This window comes from Motacilla alba, chromosome 2 (genome assembly GCF_015832195.1).
Source record: "Motacilla alba alba isolate MOTALB_02 chromosome 2, Motacilla_alba_V1.0_pri, whole genome shotgun sequence".
Taxonomy (NCBI): domain Eukaryota; kingdom Metazoa; phylum Chordata; class Aves; order Passeriformes; family Motacillidae; genus Motacilla; species Motacilla alba.
Genome location: NC_052017.1, coordinates 118,670,992 through 118,694,927, shown reverse-complemented (window position 1 = coordinate 118,694,927; position 23,936 = coordinate 118,670,992). Strand labels below are relative to the sequence as shown.

Below are 23,936 nucleotides of genomic sequence, written 5' to 3'. Positions count from 1 at the left end.
CAGCTGCTTTCCTGGCTAGCTTTTTGTAACTCCTTTTACACTGTATTGCTTCAGACCGGGTAATTGTAAATAGCTTGCTACATTCCTTTCTGGTTTTCATATTCTAGGTAGAGAATTTGGTTAAAGTATGGGGGTACACAGTAGCCTAAGGGCTTTGAAATGTCTTTACCATTCCAGAGGTAGGTAGGAGAAGTCTTATGGACTTATCTCTTTATAATTCTCTCTCTCAGAGTATAATTCTCTTCATTTCAGCAGTTTTCTCTCTCTTTAGGTCTACTGAAACAGGAAGGAGCCAGCTTCTGTACTGGCAATTGAAGAATGTTTTTAATATTCTCGGATTTACTGAACTGATTATATTAAATCAAATTTTAGATGCCAGTGTTTCAAGGGAGTCTATTCTCATCACTCCTTCTTGTGTTACTCTTATTTTGTGCTACCTTTCTCTGGATTCATCAATGTTCAATTACTTTATTGCTACTCTCTAATTAAACTTGCTCATGATTTTATTTAAAGATATTGATTCTGAATGGCATGTACTTTATCTGACAAATGCTCTTTCTCTTTATCTGACAAATGCCTTTCGCTGAAGGCAGAAGTGCTGATTTTATGTGGCACATTGCTGATTCCCATTCGAGGTGACTTGCTGGGTGACACCTTGGAGCACCGATTCGCACACTGGCAGGGGCCAGGAAAATGTCTTTGATGTGTCTACCTCTAGACACACAGTAGATTTACTAAGAAGCTGGCAATGAAACAGGTTTTTTTCTTGTTTGCTGTTTAATGGTGCAATATAGACTTTGTGGTTTTTTGGTACTTTGTACCAAATCCCTACATTTTGAAGTTACTGATATTTGTGGTCAAGCTACACTGTGCCCCACTAAAAGCCTGTCCTGGTGACTGGCCTTGGGGGATAATGACCCAGGAGTTCCCAGATATATTTATGTTCCTGTATGCTAGCTTTTGGGGAGGATATTTTTACTCACTGGCATTCTTCCATGTTTCTTCTATTGTGGCACTGCTATTTCGTGATGTTGCCAGTGTGTTTCCCCTGAGAGAAACTAATGATCAGGTGGGGGAAAAAAACAATGAGCAAATGTTCTATTCTAATATGGAATTTTGAATGTGCATATGAGCAAAGAATTCAAGCAGTTATTTCCAAGTATTTTGATTTTGTCACTCAACATTTAAAACTAGCCCATGTAAAATCACATAAGTTTAGAGAGAAGACTAATGTTTAAGGTTGGTTAATGTCATAATGCATATATTAGACAAACATAAGTGCACTAGCTTATAAATAAATACAGAACTCTTGCCAAAGGGCTGCTGAAAGGTGACATTGGAATAAAGTGGCAGATGCTGAGAAATGAGATCTTTGTGAATGAATGTGAGGGAAGTCTGGTTTAGTCTTTGCTCATGGCTTTGGTCCTGGGTTCAAACAATGCTTTCACAGTTTTGGATGAATGTTTATATCATTTTAAAAGCAGGATGTAGTAGAAGGACTGGGATGTTAGGGAAAAGGTGTGAACACAAAGAGTGAAATCACATTGAAAGGCACAGTACAGCTCCCTTCTTCTTCTCCCATGTAATCTGTCTGAGTATGTCATGCCTCCTTAATGCCTAAAACTGCAGTGGCAGTAGGAAAAAAAAAAGGCTTAAAACCAGAGGTATAGGGCTTAGGAAACAATTACAGACAAATGTGTCTTTGCATATATCATCTCTCATCTTATTGCCTCTAGGCTACCATGGCCCTGTATACATTCCTTACAAAGTATGTGTTCAGTGATCTGGTGTGTCTTGCTTGTAAATAACTTGGAAAAAAAAGATATCTTTGATGGTTAGCTAGTGGATTACCTGCCTTTAGATACATCTTGCTTGGGGCTAGAGTGCAGCACTGTGCTGCAGAATGAGTAGTGGCTCAAAGCTGCCCAGAGCCTGTGGTGCTTGAGTGAGGGGTTCCAGCCTGGCTGGCTCCAGGGCGGGGGGAGAAGGGCTGGCTCCTCTCCTTCGATGGGTGAAGTCCTCACTGCTTTCCTAAGACCTAAGACACTGCCCAGATGAAGGTTCTGTGCTGACTCTGAAACCTTCCTGCATCACCGCCCTTATCTCTGCCCCACCAGACAGATTCCTAGCACAGTCTGAAATGTTGCAAGATTGGGAATTAGAGTCTCTTCCTGCCCCTGCCTCCTATTTTGTTATTTAGCATTTATCAATATGATCTCAACTTAACGGTACATATAGAAAGAAAATATTTTTAGCTTCTTCTTGGGTCTTTTATGCTTTATATTTTTAAAATTTTATTTTATTCTTTACACTCCTTATGTATAAAACCCAGCACTTATTACACTTCAGTTTATTTTTCAAAAGAAGAGGTTTTCTGTGTGTGTTTGCATAGGAGACAGACATAAATAACTGAGTCAGGCCCACTTTTAAGATGCTTGCCTAGCTTTTTTAGACACACACATTGGGCTTTCGCCTGAGAAGGAAAGTCTAATTTTGAACACAACTGTTAAAATTATCTCAAGCAGATTCACTATAACTTCCTGAGACTCGGCATCTTCTAAAATAGAACAGTAAGCCCTATAAAACCATGGCTATGACTAATACAGGTGGCATGGGCTTTATCTTGCTAGGCCCTCAAAGGAGAGCCCAAGTTATCGGCATAGTGCTGGATTCAGCCCTGCAACAGCAAGGCATGCCAGAGCCTTCCCTGCGCAGGTGTCCTTATCACCTGCTGCTTCTGAGTGGGCCCCACCCTGACGTAAGCCACTTCACCACCTCTCCATGCCTGATGATGGCCAACTGAATCCATTGCTCCCACTGCCCTGGCTCCACTGTGTATCTTGGGGCTGCTGCCTGGATGGGAGTGCATGGCAGAGGCAGACTATAAGGGAGAAGAGTGACTTCAGTGAGAAAACATAGTCCTTTCTTCTGTGACATGTACAGTGTTAATACTGATGGCTGTCACCTCTAAATTCAACCATTATTTCTGAGATTTTATATTTTCTTCCTTTCCTTTTCCCCTATCACTTTGCACCTCCCTGGCATTCATGGTTTCTTTATTTCATTCATGAGACTGCAGCTAGTTCTTCTCTGGAGACCAACAAACGTTAATGTGGATGTCTCCCAACAGTATCTGACTGTGGTTAAGCTCATTTCTTGTAGTAAACGAGCTCTTTAGTACAGGATCTGCTGTTACAAGTGCTTTCTCTGACATCTGAAATAAAAATAATGAGCTGTTCTCTCCCAGCAGTGAGCTGCCCTCGGGAGTTCATTAGGACACGAGCTTGGTGAGGGTCCCCGAGGAGTGACATTTCTTGTCCTTTTGCTTTATGCTTCCCAATGCTCATGCTCCAGGAGAATCTAAAGTCCTTCAGCCTCCTAGTGCACATGCTGTTTTGCTTATTCTTTTACTAATATTGGGCTGGGAATGAAGAGAAGACGTTGCCCAAAAATGGCAGCAGTGTGAAGCAAAAGGGGCAGAAAGACAAGTGTGTTGATTTATTGTGTTTGTGACATTTCATCAAGTAGAAAACCTGGCTGGAAATCTGAAACACTGAAGGAAAAGCAGAGCCATCAACTCGTGATACCCTTCAGCTGAGTTTTTCCTCTCTTTGTGGCCTGAAATAGACTAGGCTGAGGTACCTCTTGGGCATCACCAGCTCCCTGAACCGTCAAGGACACGTAAAGCCTCAAAACTGCCAGCAAATAAAGTGTGACCTTAAAAAGAGGGTGCCTTGGTAGCTCTGGTACCCTCTCTTTTGGAACTGATCAGCTCATGAGACCAAGCCGTGGGTTAAGGTCCTGTCCCTCACAGAACAGCAGCTGAGAGCGCTGCGTGAGCACTTGCCACCACAGCAGGGCAGCCCATGCGGGAAGGAGATTGTCAGCTGGGAACTTAGGAACTCTTCTGATGAAGGGCCTGCCTTTCACTAGTCTTTCATTAACACAGATAAATCAAAATAGGATGTCAGCCCATGTCCTTAATCTAGCAAAATCAGAACTATGTTCTTTTGCAGCTCAAGCCATAAAAAGGCTGGTCTGCAATACCAATTGATTGCTTTCTGCTTGAGAGACATTGTGTATTTTAAATTCACTATGGTAAAACTTAAAAAGGAGAAATTTTGCATGATAAGTTTTATACAATTGCATTTTATTGTGAATTTGGGTACCATTGTGGCACCTTCTGTAATCAACCTGTCAAGAGAAGAGAGCAATACTGATTTCCCATTCATCACTTGGTGCTGGATGCTCATACCCAACTGCCAACCCATTATTTAAGTATTCAGACCCACAAGTAAGCAGGGAAGTCAAACATTTTAAAACCTGTAGTCTGGTGGAACAACTTCCCAAAACAAACATCTTTACGTAGTCCTATGAACAAGTTTCTGTCTTGACAGGTTTGCCACTGTACAAAGAATTGGAATTGTAATTGAACTGAAAATGTTTGCAAAGGCTGTGAAACCAGGAATGCTCTGCCCTTATATTTTCCCGTGGGATTGAAGAACTCTTTTGTGTATTTATTTTTGTGTATTTATTCTGCAATCTCACAAAAGTTATTGTTGGCTTTACACAACAGTGGCTAGGAATCCTAGTCGTAGAACAAGATCCCAAAGCTGATGTAAAAATCACGGGATTGTTTAGGTTGGAAAAGACCTTTAAGATCATTGAGTCCAACTTTTACTCAGCACTGCCAAGTCCACCATGAAACCATATTCCAAAGTGCCACATCTACATGTCTTTTAAATACCTCCAAGTGGTGACTCCACCACTTCCCTAAGCAGTCTTTTTCAATGCCTCACAATCCTTTTGGTGAAGAATATTTTCGTAATATACAATCTAAACCTCCCCTGATGCAACTTGATGCCATTTTCTCTCATCCTATCACTTGTTACTTGGGAGCTGAGACTGACCCCCACCTGGATACAACCTTCTTTCATTTAGGTGTAGACAGCAACAAGGTCTCCTCTCAGCCTCCTTTTCTCCAGGCTGAACAATCCCAGCTCTCTCAGCTGCTCCTCATGAGACCTGTGCTCCAGACCCTTCCCCAGCTCTGCTGCCCTTCTTTGGACACTCTCCAGCACTCAATGTCATTCTCCAGCACCTCATGTCATTCCTGTGTCCAAAACTGAACACAGCACTCGAGGTGCAGCATCACCAGTGCAGAGTACAGGGGGACATCACTGTCCTGGTCCTGCTGGCCACACTGTTGCTCACACAAGCCAGGATGCCATTGGTCTTCATGGCCACCTGGGCATATACTGGTTCATGTTCAACTGCCTGTTGACCAGCACCCCCACGTCCTTGTCTTCCAGGCAGCTTTCCAGGCACTCCTCCCCAAGAGTGCTGTGGGTTGCTGTGAACCAAGGGGTTGCTGTGAAACAAGGACAGAACCCAGCACTGAGCTGCCATATATATGATCCATTAGACTCACAAACTGCAGTTACTGGTTCATGTACTAGTTCAAGTGCAAAGTAGTGGCTGAAGGGATACTGCCTAGCAGGTGAATTACTTGTATATCCTCGGGGACAGCTGAGTTAGAAGACGCAGCTGAATTAAGAGCTTGTTCTTGTTGGAATGGGTTATCCTCTTTCCTCTATCCTCATGGACCTCTTTTTTCCCATTTATACTTTTTTTTTTTTCAAGTTCTTGTGCTCCCATCCTTGGTGAAGTGATTCAGCTCATAAAACCAGCAAAACACTTTTTTTTTCCCTTGGATTGGTTTTCTGCTGCCTCAGTGAGTTTATTCAGCTTACCGTGCACTGAAGTGAGTGCCAGAGCTGCAGTGACAGAAGCTGTGGCCATGGGAAGCTGACAGTGGAAGAGGCAGGAAAGAGGAGCTGCAGTGATAACAACTAGCTGTGGAATAATGAAATAAAACAAATTGTCGTAAGGACCTTATGTAGCAAGAAAGAATAATCAGAATGAGTTTTTAAAGAATCCTAATCCTAAGGTAATAATAAAACTAAGGCCTAAACAAGCACTATACTTGGGACACGTTCTCAACAGAAAAAATGTAGCTGAATACCAATCAAACAAAAAAAATATACTGTTTTGGCTGCGTTGAGTTTGAGCAGTTGGAGTGTTAAGTGAGAACAAGGAGGTATTAAAATACCTCTGGATAACAGCTTCATAAAACTTGAAGATGGTATCTTTCATGAATATGATATGGAAAGATTAAAAAAAAAGAAAATAAAAAGTGTGGTGAGTCAGTCTTAAATATTTTTTTAAAGGAGGAGAAACAAATCAATAGTAAATCTTCTATCCTGCCAAAAAAGCACTAATTATTCAGAAATGTATACGATATTGTGCTTCTTTGGTGTATTCCTTTGCACTATTTTATGGAAAAGACAAAAAAGACAAATATCTCATTAGTTCACTCTCTATCATGCCACAACAAATAATTTGCTGGACTATTTAGCCTTATTCTGCTACTAGGGCTTTAAATACAGGGACTTGAGAGCAAAAAAAAACAGTGCAATTCAAGACACTACACAAACCTAAAAAAGGGGATTAGGAGAAAACACTGTGAGGACTTAACTCCGAACTACTTTTCCCGTATTTCGCATGTGCCCCCAGTTTTGGAGATGGTTTGCATTGGAGATAAGTTCCTGGACAAAAAGGATCATCAGGTGATCTATTTTCCTTGAGACAAAAATTTTTAAAATCATCCCTTAGCTCTTCTCACTTTTCAGCAGACAATGTAATTGAGGTCCCGTCTTAGGAGTATTTCCGCCCTTTACACAAGGCGATGCAACACCATCCTAAGCATCCTAAACGCCGCCCGGGGCTGCCAACCGTGGCGCTCCGCGGACTTTCTCAGCCACAAGCGCCGAGTTGCAGCCCTCAGCAGTTCCACGGGTGACCAAGGGCACCGACCGCGCACACCCCACGGCGTGCCCCGCCGCCGGGCTCACCGTCCCGCGGGGGCTCCGGCCTCCCTGGCGAGGGGGTGTAGCCGGGTAACCGCGGGCCGGTAGGGCAGCTCGGAGGGCACGCGAGCGCCCGGCGGCATCTCCCGGCCCGGCGGCTGCGGCGGGCGCGCCTGCGCTCCGGCGCCCTCGGAGGCGGAGGCGGCCGAGGGGGACCCGGCGTTGGGTGACAGGCGGGGCGGGGGCGCAGGGCCCGGGCTGGCCTCCCCCGGCGCCGCACGCTCGGTGAGTAGTCCCGTCGCTCTTCTTCCCAGCGGCCGGGAGGAGAGCCCGGTACGCCCCGCCGGCTCCGCCGCCCTGCCCTCTGGCCAGCCTCTGGGGGTGGGGGAGATCCGCCGCCGGGGCGCGGTTGCCCGGGTGCCGTTGCCTCCCCGCCCACCCCTCCGCGGGGCCGCGGCGAGCAGGAGGCGGCGGGCAGACAAAAGCGGACAAAGGAGGCAAAAGGCGTGTTCCGCTGCCGGGGTAGGGATGTCTGGGCACTGCTCTGCACCCGGCGGTCCCGGGGGGCACCCGAGCGAGCTGGGGCGGCGAGGTCGGCCCCGGGTTGCCGGGTCCCGGCGTGCCCGCCGCCGCCGCTGCTGCCCGGCTCCTGCTTTGTTCCCCTTCCCTCCGCCTGCCGCCGCTCCCCGGGCCGCCGAGTTGTAGCGGAGTATTTATTTCAGCGCATTTATTTTTAGGCTGGAAAATAAAAGGCTTGGCACGGCGACCTTTGGCTGTCGCATCCGGCGCCAAATAAAAGGGTCGCGCTCTGGCCGAGGCCGCCCCAGCTCTTATGTAAATCCATGTGCCGTCCCCAAGGACGCGCGATCCCCGGGGCGCTGCCGTGATCCAGCCCCCGCGGGGACGAGGACGGGGCGCTCCCCGGAGCTCAGCGCAGACCGCGGGGTCGGGCGGGCAGAGGCCGGGGCGGCGGGGAGGGACGGGGCCGCTGCGGCCGGCGCCGCTGACCTCCCGTGCTTGCTCTCCTCCCCGCAGATCGGCAGCAACCCCCCGGAGCTCCGTTACCGGCGTCGGCGGCGAGGAGAGAGGAGGATGCGGGCGGCGGAGCGGGCAGCGCTGCCCCGCGGAGGACAGGCTGTCCGCGGGGCCCCGGCGGGCGGCTGCTGAGCGCGGTGCCGCGGGCATGCGGCGACAGGGAGCGGGAGCCGCCGGCAGCGCGGGCGCCCCGGCGGGCGGGCGGCCCCTCGAGCGAGACTGAGGGTGGATGGAGCCACAAAGGAGTTTGGCTGACACGTGCGGCGGGGCGGCCGGCGGCCGCGGCTAGGGCCACCCCCCTCCCCTCTCTCCTCCCCTCCTCGCTATGCTGCGCTCTCGGCGGGCCCCTCAGCGGACTCGACGCACGGCAGCGATGGAGCCGGCCGGGCTCCTCTGAGGCCGCCGCCGGATCCAGCATGGCCTCGGCGGGGACCCCGGAGCAGCGGCTCCCCGGGGCGGAGCGGCCGGTGGCGGCGGCGGCGGGGGGCCGGGCGGAGGCGCCGCGGTGCCGCAGTCTGCCCGCGCTCGGCTCCCCCCTGGCGGCCGGGGGGGGCGGCGGCGGCGGCCCGCCGAGCCCCGCCGCGGGACCCGCTCCCGAGGCCGAGCGGGGCGAGGCTGGCCGGCTCCCCGCCGCCGCCACCGGCAGCGGGAGCTTCCCCTGGAAGACGGAGGGCAGCCAGCCAGCGGCGCCCGGCCGAGGGGTATCCCTGGGCCCCCCGCTGCTGCTGCCGCCGCCGCCGCCGGCGTTGCTGCTGGCGGGCCCCCCGGGCAGAGCGTGCCTGCGGGCAGTGCTGGCGGACTCGCGCTTCTTCCTGGTGTGCATGTGCTTCCTGACCTTCATCCAGTCCCTCATGGTCTCCGGCTACTTGAGCAGCGTCATCACCACCATCGAGCGGAGATACAGCCTCAAGAGCTCGGAGTCGGGGCTGCTGGTCAGCTGCTTCGACATCGGGAGCCTGGTGGTGGTGGTCTTCATCAGCTACTTCGGGGGTCGCGGGCGGAGGCCGCTCTGGCTGGCCGTAGGGGGGCTTTTCATCGCCCTGGGCGCTGCGCTCTTCTCCTTACCTCACTTCATCTCTCCGCCGTACCAGATCCAGGAACTGAACTCCTCCGTCAGTAACGAGGGCTTGTGCGTGGCTGGCAATGGCACTGCCAAAGAGCAGTGGGACTCGTCGGCCTGCATCAAGGACACCGGTGGAAACGACCACTCTCTCTATGTAGCTTTATTCATTTGTGCCCAAATCCTCATTGGCATGGGCTCGACACCCATCTATACCTTGGGACCAACCTACTTAGATGACAATGTCAAGAAAGAAAACGCCTCGCTTTACCTAGGTAAGGCAACTTAAGTACCTGGGTACTTTGCTGAACCCCAGATCTCTCTGAGGGGCCAGTTACAGGTACTTCTGCCTTAGTGCTGCTGAACAGCATCTCCTGAGTTTTCCTTTTCAAATGACCTTTTGAAGTAAAATTGCCATGCTCTCCCGTTTTAAAATGTTTTGTGGCATGGTGAACAGTAGTAACGGGTGAAGCTAACGCAGAGTGCCTAAAAACAGTTGTACTCACACCCTCTTGCACGGGTAATAGAACAACAGAGAAAGTTGTCTTCTCTAATGCTTTTCAGCACTTGGCAGTAGCTGGTGACTTTTTCAGAAAGCAGTGTTAAAATTTGCCCTGCCCTTCTAAGTTTCTTTTTGCTAACACGGAAGCTTTGCATTTCTAAATTCTGATTGCTGTACCTTTAGCTTAAAGTCTCTATAATGTTAATGCTCAATAAGCCCTTTGAGAGAGTTTTGGCATGCTTCGTTTTACTTTTCCAGCATTCATTTGCCTTGAACTAGCAAAGAATTTTTACTGTCATTGATACATCATCTGGCATCTCAGAGTTAAAAACTCACTGATAAACCAGCATGTACAACCTTCAGGGTTGAGTTTGGTTAGGGCAGCTCAAGGAGCGCAACGAAATGAGAGTCCAGTCTGGCATACCTTTTTCAGCAGGTACAGACAAGTCTTCTTGATAGTTGTGCGATGGTAGGAAGAAAGGGTATTTCAGATAACTGGGTACTAAACTTTACTGGAGTTTGATCGTGATAGTTTGTGTAATGTGTAAGAAGATTAACTGCTCCCTAACTTGGCATTAGCACCTTAGATGCTTCTGTAAGAAAAGAACCTCATGTACCTTTCAAATTCTTTTCAAATAAGGAGAAGCACTTAGGGGGCTGAGAGGGCTGTGAAGGCGTTTGGATTCTCAGCATTACCATTTGCAGTTCAATTTTCTTTGGCTTTATGATAGCCATGGAGATAATAATTGCATGTAAAACGCACATTTGTGGAAGTTATACACTTGCAAAGTGTGTGTGTGTGTGTGTGTGTGTGTGTGTGTAACTACTTTACTGAACAGAAGTAGTGATGCAGATCAGTGTTTTTATTCCTTTTGACCTGTTCTTTGGCAATTTGACTGTTCCCTGAACCGTTTTAAAGCCATGCACAGTCTGTGTGCAGCGTCTTGAAAAAGCCTGGGGCACTGCAGGTTTTTGGAAGGAAGGAGAGGTAGTCACTGCATTGCTAATCTGCACGATGAAGTATTTGACAAAGTGTTTTTTTCCTCTCTTCTCCTGTCTGAGAAAGGTTAAGTGGTATGGAAATGAAGATTAACCTAGCATTGACTTTATTGGCAGCATGAAAAAACAAAGCATCTCCTTACTGAGGTTACTAAATTATAGTTTGTAACTTTTGCAAGTAGGTGATCTCACACAGTCCTCAAAAATGAAAAAAGAAAAGGAAATGCTGTAGGTGAGCAGTGAAGGGTAAAAGAGGTGAACGGTGAAAGAGGCGGAAATCTTTCTTCAACAAAGGGGAAGGCAAGGTCAATGGGGGGAAATCCTCACTGTGCAGGAGAAATGATGCCTACCACTGATGAGCCTCTAGCACAGGAAATAGTAATGAAATGACTCAGGTAACTTTAATTGCAGCGAAGTTAACAAAGGTAAAAGGCACCAGCAGCTGGGTAGATTCCATGTGACCCTGTGGCTGCTGCCAGACACTGAAGGCAGCTTTGATCTATACTGGGAGGACCCTTGTAGAGTCGAAGTTCATTTTTAGCAATTCAAAAGAACAAAGATGAGTACACCTAGGTACATTGTATGTGAAAAATTTATGCCTGTGATTTGATTGTGACCACAGGGAGAATTAAAATGAACACAAAGCGTGTTTAAATATTGAATAAAATGTACTATCACCTCCATTCAGTCTTGAAGCCACTCAGGGCTAGAAGCAGTGTTGTCTGCTGTTGGAAATCCTGGTATTATCTTTTTTAAATAGTGTGGAGTTCTGAGGAAACATTTAACTTGTTAATTTTTAAGTATGTGCCTCACTTCAGATACAGGCCAATGACTTTTTGAAGGGCAGGAGTAAAATGTGAGTTTTTGGGGGAGAAAGAAAAATAACACTGTTTGGCGCGTTGATGTGAGCAAACATGTTTTTGTTGGGTCTTCTCAATGGTTTGGAATGTTGAATGTCCTTGAGGATAAGGATTTGTGGGCAGCAGACAGCTCAGCCAGGTGCAGGGATGGGATAGAAGTGGCCTGGGCATGGCTCTGCAGGCCTGCCACCTCACATCCTGTGTTATGCAATGCCTCGTTCTCCAGGTGGTGTGATTCTATTACTGGGGAAAACTATACAAGTGATGCCAAAATGTGAAATGTATGTATGTATGGAGGCGTGGGCTAACAAAAAGTCTTGGAGCAGGCCATGGTAGTTGAGGATTTAAAGAGAGATGAAAGCCCAGGAAAACAGGTCCCAGTCACACAGGTACATGTGTTTGAGTGAGGACAGATGATTAATAAAAAGAAGTATCCTCTAACACAAAATGAAAGGTTATGTCCATGTTTGTTCATAATCATGCTGGTATTGCATTCTATGTTTTTCTTCCAAAGGAAGATAAATATATATAAATGTGCACCTGATAAAAGGTTCACTGAGCTTCAGAACTGATGAGCTTTTTGACCCTGCAAGTGTGACCACTAATAGTAGGTCAGTAAAGCTCCCCTTGAGTATCACTAATCCTGATTCTGCAAAAACTCACCTTATGTGGCTGTGGAAGCTATCTTATTTATTTTCCAAGTTAATCCAGCTCAGGGCTCGAGTGGCGATAGCATATCCTCTTAAGTGTAGGCATGCAAGCTCAATGTGGACAGCTGTTTTAACATTCCTGGCTGGAAGTCCTCCTCTCAAAAAACATATTTGATGCTTATACATAGGCTCTTGGCTGCCTACACTAAAGTCCATCTGTCAGAATGGCACAGTGCCAGTTTACAAGGTGCTATGTCGTTTTTAGTAGGACAAAGGTGCCAAGCAGGGATGTGTATTTGGGCTGCCCGCATAGCTGTGTGTGAGCTCTTGTGTGGGATGTTTCTTCCTTGTGAAGCAGTGTCACCTCCGGGTTCTCCCTTAAACTTGACGATACTTTGATGCCCTGATGCTAACTTTGAGAAATGTATGACATCAGGCTTGAAAACAAGTCATGATTGTAACAGGTGCCTAGGAAATGTAAGAACTGGTTCCCTTAATCACAGATAATCCAAAAGGGAAGTTGCACACTGTGTAAAAACTGGGCAGTCACTAAGTGGTCTTTATCTTCTCCAAAGTCTCTCCCGTCTGTGCTCAGCTGTACTGTGATGTGTCTGTTGTCAGCTGCCTGATGTATGCAGGTTCTTCTTCTAAGTATTTATACAATTAAATTAATTGCAATTCAATTTGAAGTTGAATTGGACTTCCTGAGTCTTGTTTTGTACAAGACACTCTTGATGGTGTTTCTGCTACTTGTCAAATTCTAGCACTTAAAACACTGTGATTTTTCTTAATACTGTGGGTTTTTTTTTTGTAGGGATCCAACAGTTTGTCTTGAATGTTAGTTTACCTTGTATGATATCAGGATTTTAAAAAACTGTTTTTTAAAATTAAGTGTGGCACTTAAAAGTTTTAATAGTGGCTGAAAACTTTTAAATATTTTTCTTCTTTTGCAAGTGAATATTGTTATAAAAATGAATTTACCCGAAAAATTTGCACATAGGCAGTATTAGGTTTTACAGAAATACTGCATGAATGAAAATATTCTGGCTCTCAGGAATGGCTTTTACCAGTTCCCCTCCAAAATGACTAGTGAAGAAATTGGTCATTGTGCTAAGGATATTTTATTTCAGTTTCCAGAAAACTGTAGGCTGGTTAGGATATGATATGAGAAAAGTGTCTCAGTTTAATTTCATGCAGACTGTCCCTAGGTTTTGGAACAAACTGTAATTACAAAATGCAAAGATAAAGGTTTTATGGGATAATGGCTGAAAAATTGGATAAACCTGTGCAAATGGGCTTGGTACAGATAATGGCTGAAAGCTAGAGAAGTAATTTCATAACCTGGAAAAAAAATAAATGTTTGGACAAATTTCAAAAATATTTTGGAATCCTGCTTTGTTTTCATGAGGGTTGTTTGTGTGGTTTGCTGTTTCTAGCATTAGGTAAGCCATTTCAGTGTGACTGTATTTTGTCTGGAAAATACCTCCTTAGCAGTGTTTTACAGGTGGATGTTCTGTATGCATAGCCTTCATGTCTTTGTTGCAGGTTTCCCCAAAGTCTTTATATATGCATGTAGGATGATTGTATTTATTATACTTCTAGTTAAATCTACCCCTATATCCACATCCCACTTGAAAGGAGAGGGCAGGAGGGGTAGCTTCACATCACAAACCCACTACCTCTGCCTGCTGGGTCCCAGGGCATAGCCCAGCTGCCAAATAAGCCAGATCTCTGTAACGTGACATTGCTTGGATATTGGCACAGGAGGCACTGGATTTTTGTGCCACTGTGATCCATTTTGGTCTGGCTGCTTCTGGGGTTATGGATGTCCCTGGGAGACAGGAACTGGAGCCCACTGGGGGCATCAGGTCCTTTATATGGGTGCTACAAGGTCATTGAGGTTTTCTGAAACGGTATCAACTTTCTAGCTGAGCAAAAGGGACCGTCTAGAAGTAGGGAAACAGCTGACCAGCATTTAATTTTATTATCACCAGTCAGCTTATGACCACTTTTGATTTGCTTTTGGAATGTGCTTCCTGCTTCCTGATATCCAAGAAGGCTAGTTTCCTACAAGGTTTTCTCAGCATTGATCCCTATAGTTGGTAAACCCTACAGAAACAGTGCATTTATTTTTACAGCATGCCTGGGAGAAGGAAGATTTTTTTGAATCAAAAATTGAGGCAAAAGGGCATGTTCACCAGTATTTTTTATTGCTTGCTCTATTTTCCTTGTAAATGGGAAGTGTGCAGAGCTTATTTCTCATACTTTATCTGAGAGAAGGCCACATCTTGCTTTACGCAGAGGCAAGCACTGAGATTTGATCCATCAGCAGTCTGTTTTTGTGCAAGCCTGGGGTGCATCGGGCACAGGCAGGCAAGGGAGGGGAAGGTCCCCCTCCGCTCTGCGGTGGGACAGCCTCACCCTGAGCACTGTGTGCAGTGTTGGGTACCATGGTATAAAAAAGACAGCAAACTATTAGAGAGCATCCAAAGGAGGGAAATGAAAATGGTGAAGGGCCTTGAGGGGAAGCTGTATGAGAAGTGGCTGAGGTCACTTGGTCTGTTAAGCCTGGAGAGAAGAGGAGGCTGAGGGGAGACATCATTGCAGTTGCAACTTCCTTGTCAGGGGAAGAGAAGGGGCAGGCACTGATCTCTCCTCTACGGTGGCCAGTGATAGGACCCGAGGAAATGGCCCAGTACTGTGTCAGGGGACGTTTAGCTTGGATATTAAAAAGAAAGTTCTTCACCCAGAGGGTGGTTGGGCACTGGAACAGGCTCCCCTGGGAAGTGGTCACAGCCCCAGCCTGACAGAGTTCAAGAAGTGTTTGGACAGTGCTCTCAGGCACATGGTGTGACTCTTGGGCATGGTCCTGTGCAGGGGTACGAGTTGGACTCGATAACCCTTGTGGATCCCTTCCAATTCAGTGTATCCTGTGATTCCATGAAATGTGTGTGTGAAACATACACTTGTTTTGTTTGCATAGTCAGCTGGGCAGCATAGCAGAAGGCTGAGCTCCCTGTGCTCTGGGCTGGGGGCAGGGAGCATCTTGGGATGCAGGTGAAGTGACTGCAGCTCTTTTTGTGTATATGGATTATACTGCTTTCTCCCACAGGTGATTTAACACTCAGAGGGTGCAGTATTGTGCTTCTCTGGCACTCTGTAGCATCCCTTTTTTTTGTTAAAATGCTGATCAGGCAGCTGGCACAGTTCCTAATATTTGCTTACAGTATCACTGTGCAGTTTTATTGTCCTTTCCTATTACTGAGGAAATAAAGATAGATTTTATTTTGCTTCTTCACTTTAGTTTCCTGTTCCGTAGATGGACTGATAGTTCTTTTTCATACTGTAATCCTAGATATCATTTTCTTAAGCATTTCGTGAAGCTGTTTTTTTTTTTTGTCCTTTTAAGCAATGTGTACATAACAGTGAGTTCAGTAAAGAGTGGGGGCAGCCTTTGATTTAAGTTTTCTGCCTGCAGGATTTAATGTCGTGAGTGATATATCTTCACTTGCTCTGCCAGTGTCGTGTCCCTTAGAGATGCTTTCTGCCTCTCTCCAGTTGTGTCCTTGCCATGGGCTATGGCATTGTTCACAAGCAGCTGTATTGACAAAGCATCACTTCCAGTAACTGGCAAAATGCACTTTGTCCTTCTTAGGAGCAAGAAGAGACTTAGGCACATGCTTCCCTGATTCTCTTTGTATTAAAGGACAAAAACTGGGTTGGATCCAGGGTTCTGAAACTGACTGAATTCCGAGGCTCAGTTGTTTCCCTTGCTTAGCATTTGTCAGAATGGTTAGCATTTTGTTTCTGAGGTTGACAGTGCCCTTTTCACCCTCTTGAACTTGGGAATAGTGTTTTCTTGGAGAGCTCCCTTGGCTCCCTTCTCTGTCAAGCTCTGCTGCAGGGCTGGTTTGTGCAGACAAGTGTCTCCACCTGCCGTGGTCCGGGAGCAGCTTGGAAACCTAGACATGAAAGTGGCCTTTAAGTAACAGCTTGTTTGTAGCTTTTGCCAGGAACTGAAGGCTTGGGATCTAGTGTCTGATTACCTGGGGGCTGGAAACTTTAGCTGTCTGGTGGATACCCTGACTGTTTTCTAAAAGGTCACTGTAACTACTCCTGTTGCAGGTGGATTAGAGATGCTTTGTGTTTCATCCATTTTCCCATAACTCTCATTCAGTGGCCACCTCACCTGGGAGGACTTAATTGCTGTGAAAGTGCTTATGCAGTCAAAAGAGAGGAGGCTGGATTTCTCTGTACTGTCATTCAGGGACACATGGATTTCTGTCTTGGTTGTCCAGGAAATACAGGCAGTTTTATAAATGAGTCTCAGCCTTCTGTTTCATCCTGAAGGCCAGCATCTAAAAATTCAGGTTTTTAAAGTAGATGAATGGAATTTATCCATAGTTTTTAAAATAACCGAAAACTAACTAAATCATATTAAACTTTCATGCTCTTGTTTTAATCCTATGAAGTCTGTTTTACCCTGATAGCACTTTAAAAACCCTTGTTTCCTGTAAAGAACGAGCTCAGTTTCCCTTTTTTGTTGTTTTTACATGCCTTTCCTATTTATTTTGAAAATAGTTGAGAAGCCACCATGCAAAAATTGCACATATTTCAGCTGGTTCCCTCTGGCAGTTTTTGCCACTCTTGACTGAAAGGTCAAAGTAAGCACTAGCTCTGACTTGGCTGCTGATGGATGGGGCAGTGCTGCATGAACTCTGAGGGCAGGGCAAGCTGGTCACCTGTCTTCCCGTGAATTGTCACCAGAGCTGTCAGAATTTCAGCTCCCAAGTCCAAGGATGTCTCTGCAACCCCCTCAGCAGCTACAGGGATGCTGGGACTTACTAGGGCTGTATTGAGAAAGCTCTGAAATGGCACAGTTGGAAGAGGGAGCAGACTGTTGGCTTTCTGATTGCTGGTGTCCATGCTTTTATTCAAGCACCATGGTCCTTTTACCTCATATCAGTTGGACAATCAGGGCACAGGGGCTGGAGCTAGCAAATTTATGACAGAAACAGCTCTGCAGTGTGCATGCAGGTTCATTTCACCTGAGTCAGCCAAATCTATACTCCAACTCCTTCCAAGTGCCCAGAAAAAAAAATAGGACATTTCCTGTGATGAGAACAAATATATCACTGCTCAGCAGTGTGGAGATGTATGGGCTCTGTCCTGCTCTGCTGCTGAGCAGTTTGGGCATCTGTTGTGCTGTCACAAGGCCAGAAATTTAGACACTGCCAGCATTAACGAGAGAGCTGAGGAACCTGGGGCTTTCAACTTCTTTTCTGCCACAAGGAATTTGTTCTTACCTGAGAAATCAGGAAGTGCAGGCACAGAAATTTGAGTGTTATTTTATGCTGCTATTAGACCTGATAATCTAATCAGAAAATATTAACTCTCATGTAAGTAAACAGCTTACTTGGCAGCAAAGACAAATTTACACCAGTGAAAAACATCATGCTCTGGTATGAATTACATTTTGTGGTGAGTTTGAAGGAGATGTAGTCAGAAAAAAAAAAGTATATTTTTCCTTGTAATTTGAACAAGCAGGTAGATAAATTGTGTCACATGAAGTGCTTGCAAAGCAGTACTGCATGTCCACTGATTGTATGCTCCTGTGCTGCTCATCTTTGATTCTTTTCCCCATTTTTAGTACAGCTTTCTTTTCAGCAGCTTGCTTCCTTTTCATCAGCTTGCCAGGATATTTTTTTAGTGCTTCCACTTCTTTCCTTGCTTATATTGACGTTAACACTTTGCTTACATTGCCCCATGCACAGTAGGACCTCAATCTGGTGGTTGCCCTCTGGACCTTTTATCTTTGATGTTTACTGGATTAGAATGAAATCTTCAAGAGTGTCTTAGCAGTGATTTTCTTAAAATCCAGCTGCTCTGAAATCAGCTACCAGCTCTTCAGTTTTTCAAATTTAGCAAGCTTTTCTAAATTAGCGGCACCTTTCCATATTTACCTGTTTTCAGTCGACTTCTTTGAAGTGACAAAAATTAAATCCTGGCAGGGTTCCCCTGTGGTAGTACAATTTTCTTTCTGTATTAATTAAGCTATCCTCTAGAGTCAGACTATTTCAGCTAATGCATATATTAGCTGAGTATATATTCTGATTTGCTATTTTATACTTAAGTTGTAGTTTACTCCAGTGTTTGTCCTGGGTTTCTTCACAGCTATTGGCTTCAGGTGTCATGTGGGCACTGAAAGGTGCTGGTGTTCCTCTGAAGTCAAGTGCTTTCAATCACACCTTGGTTCCTGCTTCTCCTTTTTTCATCCTCTGATTAGATAAAAATCTGAATACCTGACCTCCCCAGAAGTCATTTAAAGTAATGCATTTTTGTAGATAATCCAAAGTAGACAGGGAAGTAGCTGTGAGCTGTGCTGTGGGGGCTGCTAACCTGTGATTACTTAAACAGAATGTGTCGAGCAAGCCTCACTTGCATCCACAAATATCTAAAGTAAATACTCTGAAAGATGTTACCTGACATTGCTGTGTGTTAAGCTCTCCCTATACTTGAAGAGAAATTGCTGTATTCAGCTGAGCTGTGAACTCAGTACATATTGCTTTGTATAACAACTGAAAACACTATCTTCTCCATCAGAGGTTCCAAAGGAATCAGCTCATAGGCTCAGAGGTCAAATCCTTGTGAAATTCATGAGCAGAATAACCTGTGTATGCTGGTCAAGTGGGAACTTTCAGCTGAAAAAGCCCCAGGAAAGGTGAAGGAGAATAGGAGGTTAAATGTCAGCAGCATGGGATGTTAGTGCATCTTTTGTGGCTTGCAAGCCAGAATGGACTCTGGTCAGGAGGCACCTGCCAGGGACAGTAGCTGGAGCCTATAGGAAGGGCTGAAGATGCTGCTCTAAGTGTCTGTGGAGTACAGGAAAGTCCCTGACAAGGCTGGGGAGTTTCGACAATGCAGAGAATGCAGAGAAGCTTTGCTTCTGCCATGCTTTTCTTCCTCACAGAACAGCATTTTCCACTTTGGCCCAAAGTGCCTCTCCATGCCATTCATTGGTGCCTGTCATTTCAGTAGCTGGAGTTTAAAAAGTAATAGCAAAATAGTATTTTTTGTGAGTTTTTAATCTAAATTTATGTTTCTGGTTGTTAATTCATCCCAGTGAGGGAAAAAAGATTAATGATGAGTGTAACCTTCTAGGATGAAAATAGCTTCAGTAATAATCCTCCTGTTTAAAAAATGTAAAAAAATTGTTACATAATAATAGAGTCTGTAATTGCTGTAAATATGATGGGCAGTGTATATCAACTTGATTTAATACAGCTGTCTAGGGACAGAAATAGTGAAGGTGTCCCTAGGGAATTTTTATAGTCGCAGGAGAAAATAGCACATGAGCTTTTGGAGTCTGCAGTATAGTAGTGCTGATGCACATCAATGTAGCCATTTATTTGGTAAGTTATATAATTGGCCTAAAATAAGAATTCTAAAAACCTGTTTCTTCTGCTATTAGCATGACCTAGGGAAAGAAGTGGGATTTTGGGGTTATCTGAGAAAAAGAACTGTTAGTTTGTTACCACACCTGCATTGTGTTACTGGAAGAATATCAGTCCTGTTACAGAATGAGAGTAAAAAGACTCTGAATTCAGCACTACATAGTCATCATAAAATGCCATACTGTAAATAATTTTTCAAAAGCATAGCTGGGGACCGAATTGATGCTTGAATGAAGAACTGCATTCTCAATTATAGTTCCTAAGTAGCTATTGCACTATTTTGATACATAGAAATTATGTATAGTCATTGACCTCAGTGATCGAACAGTTTAATGATACTGTGATTATAATGGGGAGGATAGATCTGGCTAGTGTAAATTTCTTTGACTGCAGAAGCAAAGTAGGCAATAGTATCCATGTGTTTACTCCTATCCATGGCTTTCCCAGAACCTCTAGGAGGAGGAAGATGAGCACTGCTCTGAGTGTCTCCTGCATTTAGGAGTACCTCTGTGACTCAGAGACTTATGGAGAAGTATAAAAGAAGACCTTTCCTCATTAGCTTTTGCTTCTTGTCTTGATGTTTGTTAGCAATTGATTTTTGCTTAGATGGGGTCATTTATTGTTCTTCCTGAGTTTGTGATTAATTGCACTAGCTTTGGACACTGGAAGCAAGTAGGACACAGACAACAATAGGGATGCATGTGGCCTCGAAAAGCAAAGTAAAAAGAGTGGTTAAGGCTACTGCCCCCATGCATTTGTGATAATTAAAAGAAGATCAGTCTTTTATGAGAAATGAGGTAAAACTGATGGACTAATATTGGCCAGGCCAGCTAATGGGAAAGAACTTGAAAAGAGCTTTTGAGCCTGATGAGTCAGAAGCCTTGGGTACATATATGCCTTCTCATCTTCTATAAGAGATTCAATTAACCAGAGAAAAATGGAGTAATGTATGAACTAACATAATTTTAAGAGTTCCTACACTGTCATTGGAGCAGCTATTATTCCTTTCTATAACTAATAATAAATTTTAAGTATTTGGATAAGGTGAAAGAGAGCTGTGTATCATCAAATAGATCTATAATTAACTTCCTTTCATGCTTGTTCCCCTTTTTATCATCCCATGCATCCCCACACTCCAAATTTAAATCCTACTGAAAGAAGATATTACCATGCGTCTGATGCAGTGCTGCACTTTCAAGAAAACTCTATGTTTTTATTCTCAGATTTATATTGTGTGTTTATAAGTACCTTGAGTATTACAGAGACTGAGGAGGGGATCTGTCATGTGTTGCAGTTTCAGGATATGTGAGAAATAACTTCTCATGGTTTGCCCAAATTGGCATACTGAAATCTTTTACTAACTGCTAGGCCAAATTTGACCATGTTCCTCTAGGAAGAGTAGATGTAACTGGTAGAGACAGTGAGAGGACTGATGAGTGGTTGTGGTAGAAGAGTTTGATAGCCATAAGGTTTCTATTAGCAGGTAGGCATCCTACACTATGAGCCAGCTTCATTTTGTTTGGATTGTGCCTGACAGAAAAAAAATGGTGCAGTATATCAGTAATGTAGTACATTTCCCTTGTCTAGTTTAATAGGATGCTCAGATTAATTATTTTGTGGTCTGAGCATTAGGATTTCTCCAAAATAGAGCTGTCGGGCTAAGCAACTCTTCTAGTGCTGGATTTGTCGCAGTTTTCATGGTGTTTTTGAAGATACTAAGAGAATTAGTAGCATAGCATTAGAAAAGAAGGGTTAATGTAACCCTTGTGATTGTGTCAGAGAGTTACTGGATGCTCTTAGGACTGCTGTCTGCTGCTTTTCTGTTGAATCAGGAGAGAGAGTGTGGGGAGCAGCATGGTTATTTTTATGTGGAGGGGGCCAAAGAACGATACAAGAATTCTGCTCTTAATTTAGTCTGTGTTGCACTCCTGTTAAAAAGACTTCTTTTTTTTCTTTTTTCCCCTAATTTTCTTGAGTAACAAAATGGTGTGGAGCTCAGGGAACTGACAGCTGGTAGTTTTCTGATGTGGGAGAATTGACATGAAGAATATGTGTGGGTGTGATATAACCCCTTGGTGATGTGCTGTGTACTCTTGTTGTACGTTGTGCCAAAATAGACAGTAATCCTCTTATGTAGGATTGTCAAGTAAGTAATAATAGAGCACAAGTCAGGGCCATCAGTTCTGAGATTTTTTTTTTTGATAAACATAATTGTTACTCATATCTCCTAGATTCTGTAGTACTTCTTAATCTTTATATTAAGTAAGTCTTCTAAGTCCTGCAAATGTTGTTTTACAATAGTGATGTCAGCTGCTATCAAGACTTTCCTATTCATCTTTCTAATTGATGCTCTTGCTTTAAAAAGGCCACAGAGATTTTGAATTTTATAATTCAACTCATTTCCTAATGTGAAAACTTCAGATGAAGAAAAATTTGAAGATCGTTTTGTCTGCATAAAACATTTCAATTGTCTTACAAGGAACCCTGAAAAGATCTGAAGCAATCAGAGTTACTGTCTGCAGGCTGTTCATCCCATTTAGAAAACATGAAGTTGGCTGCTCTGCAGCAGGGCAGACACGATAAGTTGTGCTGGAGGAGAGAAGCAATTAGCTCGACAGCAAGCACAGTCAGAGCAGAAAGGGAGGTCTGGAGGCGTTTAATTAATACTAATGCTTTTGTGCTTACAAGGAATAGCTGCTTACTGCTGCCTTGCTCTTGTGCTTCTCAAACCTGGTATCTAATGAACATTAGATTTAGTAAAGCTTTCCAGAAAAGTTCATCAGTTACAGCTAACTGTGACACATTCCCCCTGAAGGTAATGAGGTACACCTGATACTGAGTGGGAGCAGGGTCTGATCTGTAAAGGTTTTTCATTTTTAAACAGATAACAAGGTCTTTTGGGATTTTTGTACTACATTTGTTTTAAGTAATCTGAAATAATGAGGAAGGCATGTCATTTATTAAACAGTTTTCAAATCACCAAACCAGTTAGGGAGAAATAAATCTTTCTTTTTTCCATTGTGAAAACAGTTTTGCACAGGTATTATTTTTATTAATCTGAGTTTGATGGCAAAACTACTTTTGATGGAAAAGTGTTTATCCACCAGTATATGCTTATTTGCATAGCTTGACATTTTGAGATGCAATTTGCTATTTAATTCTCAATTTTTATTCATTTAACTTCCATTCATTCTTGGGTGGAAAATGCAAGTAAAATCCCATTTGGTTGACGGTCACGTCACTTCTCTGTGTAACTCTTGCTTCTGTTTTCTTCTAGTACCTCATTCAAGACATACCTAGACTCAGTATACTGGAGAGGATTGCGTTTTCCATTTGCTCCTCATGAGAATACCAGCTCTTTGGCTTCAGGCTTATGTGTTTTTATATTTATAAATGTTTCTCTGATGGGTTTCAGCAGTGTGTGTTAATAAAAGGATGATCTCCATGATGATTTATTCTTTGTGCATGAGCACCAATATAATCCAGTTTGAGTTTAAATCTACAAACTTTAGTTTTGGGTAGATATTATTGCCTGTATATCCCTGTGTCACCTCTTCTATTAATGGTTATCTGTATAAACAGCTTCGTTATTCCATTTTGGGAGCAAACTTCCATATCACATTGCAGTTAATACAGTGTTTTATCACACTAATTGCCTGTTAGTGCAGTTTTTGTGCAATTAAAGTATTCTTATTGCACATTATCGTATCGCCCAAGACTTGTGTAACTAGGTAATTAATCTGTACTATCTCCAGGAAATAAATGAAAAGTACTGGATGAGGGTCACAGCCTTTGATAATTATTTATGTTATGAGTAAAATCCCCCAGAAATGCTTGGATTTTCCCATTTTGATGGATTTTTAAGTGCTTGGCTTTTTTGTCTCCTTAGTCTTCTGGGACTCTCCAGCTGAACATTGTTACTGTTGAGGTAATAGCTTACATGGTTCATAGAATCATGGAGTCATGTAGACTGAAAAAGAAAGATGTATGGGATCATTGAGTCCAGCCTTAGGTGGGCATTGCAGTGCTAGTTTAGCGTTAACTTGAATTGCATCTGGAGGCTGTTTTCCCTGAGGGCTCTCCCTTAGGTTTTGTCATCTGCAGACGTGTTTTGGTATGATGTGCTGCCTGGAGGGGGATCTCTGACCGCAGGCTCCTTTTCCTGTGCTGTGGGTGCCTGCTGCTGCCCTTCCCTGGTGCTGGCTTTGAGGGTTTTGTGACTGGCACCGAGCACACCTCCAGCTGCTCTGGCATGGTCTGCAGCTCCTCTGTGTGTGCTGGCTTTTCGGGGATGGAGCGGGACAGCCAGGGCAGCCGGGGAGCGGGTGGCTCTCAGAACCACCCGGGCCAGCAGCCTGCACACATGGGGGTCAAATCCCACCCAGCATCTGAGCCACAGAAGAGGCAGCTGCCACAAACACCTGGATTTTTAACAACTGCCTGAAACTTTCATTCCTTTAGTCAGACACTTTCTTGAAATGAGAGTTGTTTAGCTGAATAGCTCATG

The 23,936-nt window shown here is 44.4% G+C and overlaps 1 protein-coding gene across 1 annotated transcript in view; it reads left to right on the top strand.

Moving 5' to 3' along the window:
* The first annotated feature begins 7,210 nt into the window (after positions 1 to 7,210).
* Positions 7,211 to 23,936, top strand: part of SLCO5A1 (solute carrier organic anion transporter family member 5A1) — a 74,881-nt gene continuing 58,155 nt past the window's right edge. The window contains exons 1-2 of the mRNA XM_038129794.1: positions 7,211 to 7,391; positions 7,905 to 9,239. Coding sequence (XP_037985722.1) covers positions 8,321 to 9,239 — 919 coding nt within the window. The 5' untranslated portion in view covers positions 7,211 to 7,391; positions 7,905 to 8,320. The remainder of the gene's footprint in view (positions 7,392 to 7,904; positions 9,240 to 23,936) is intronic.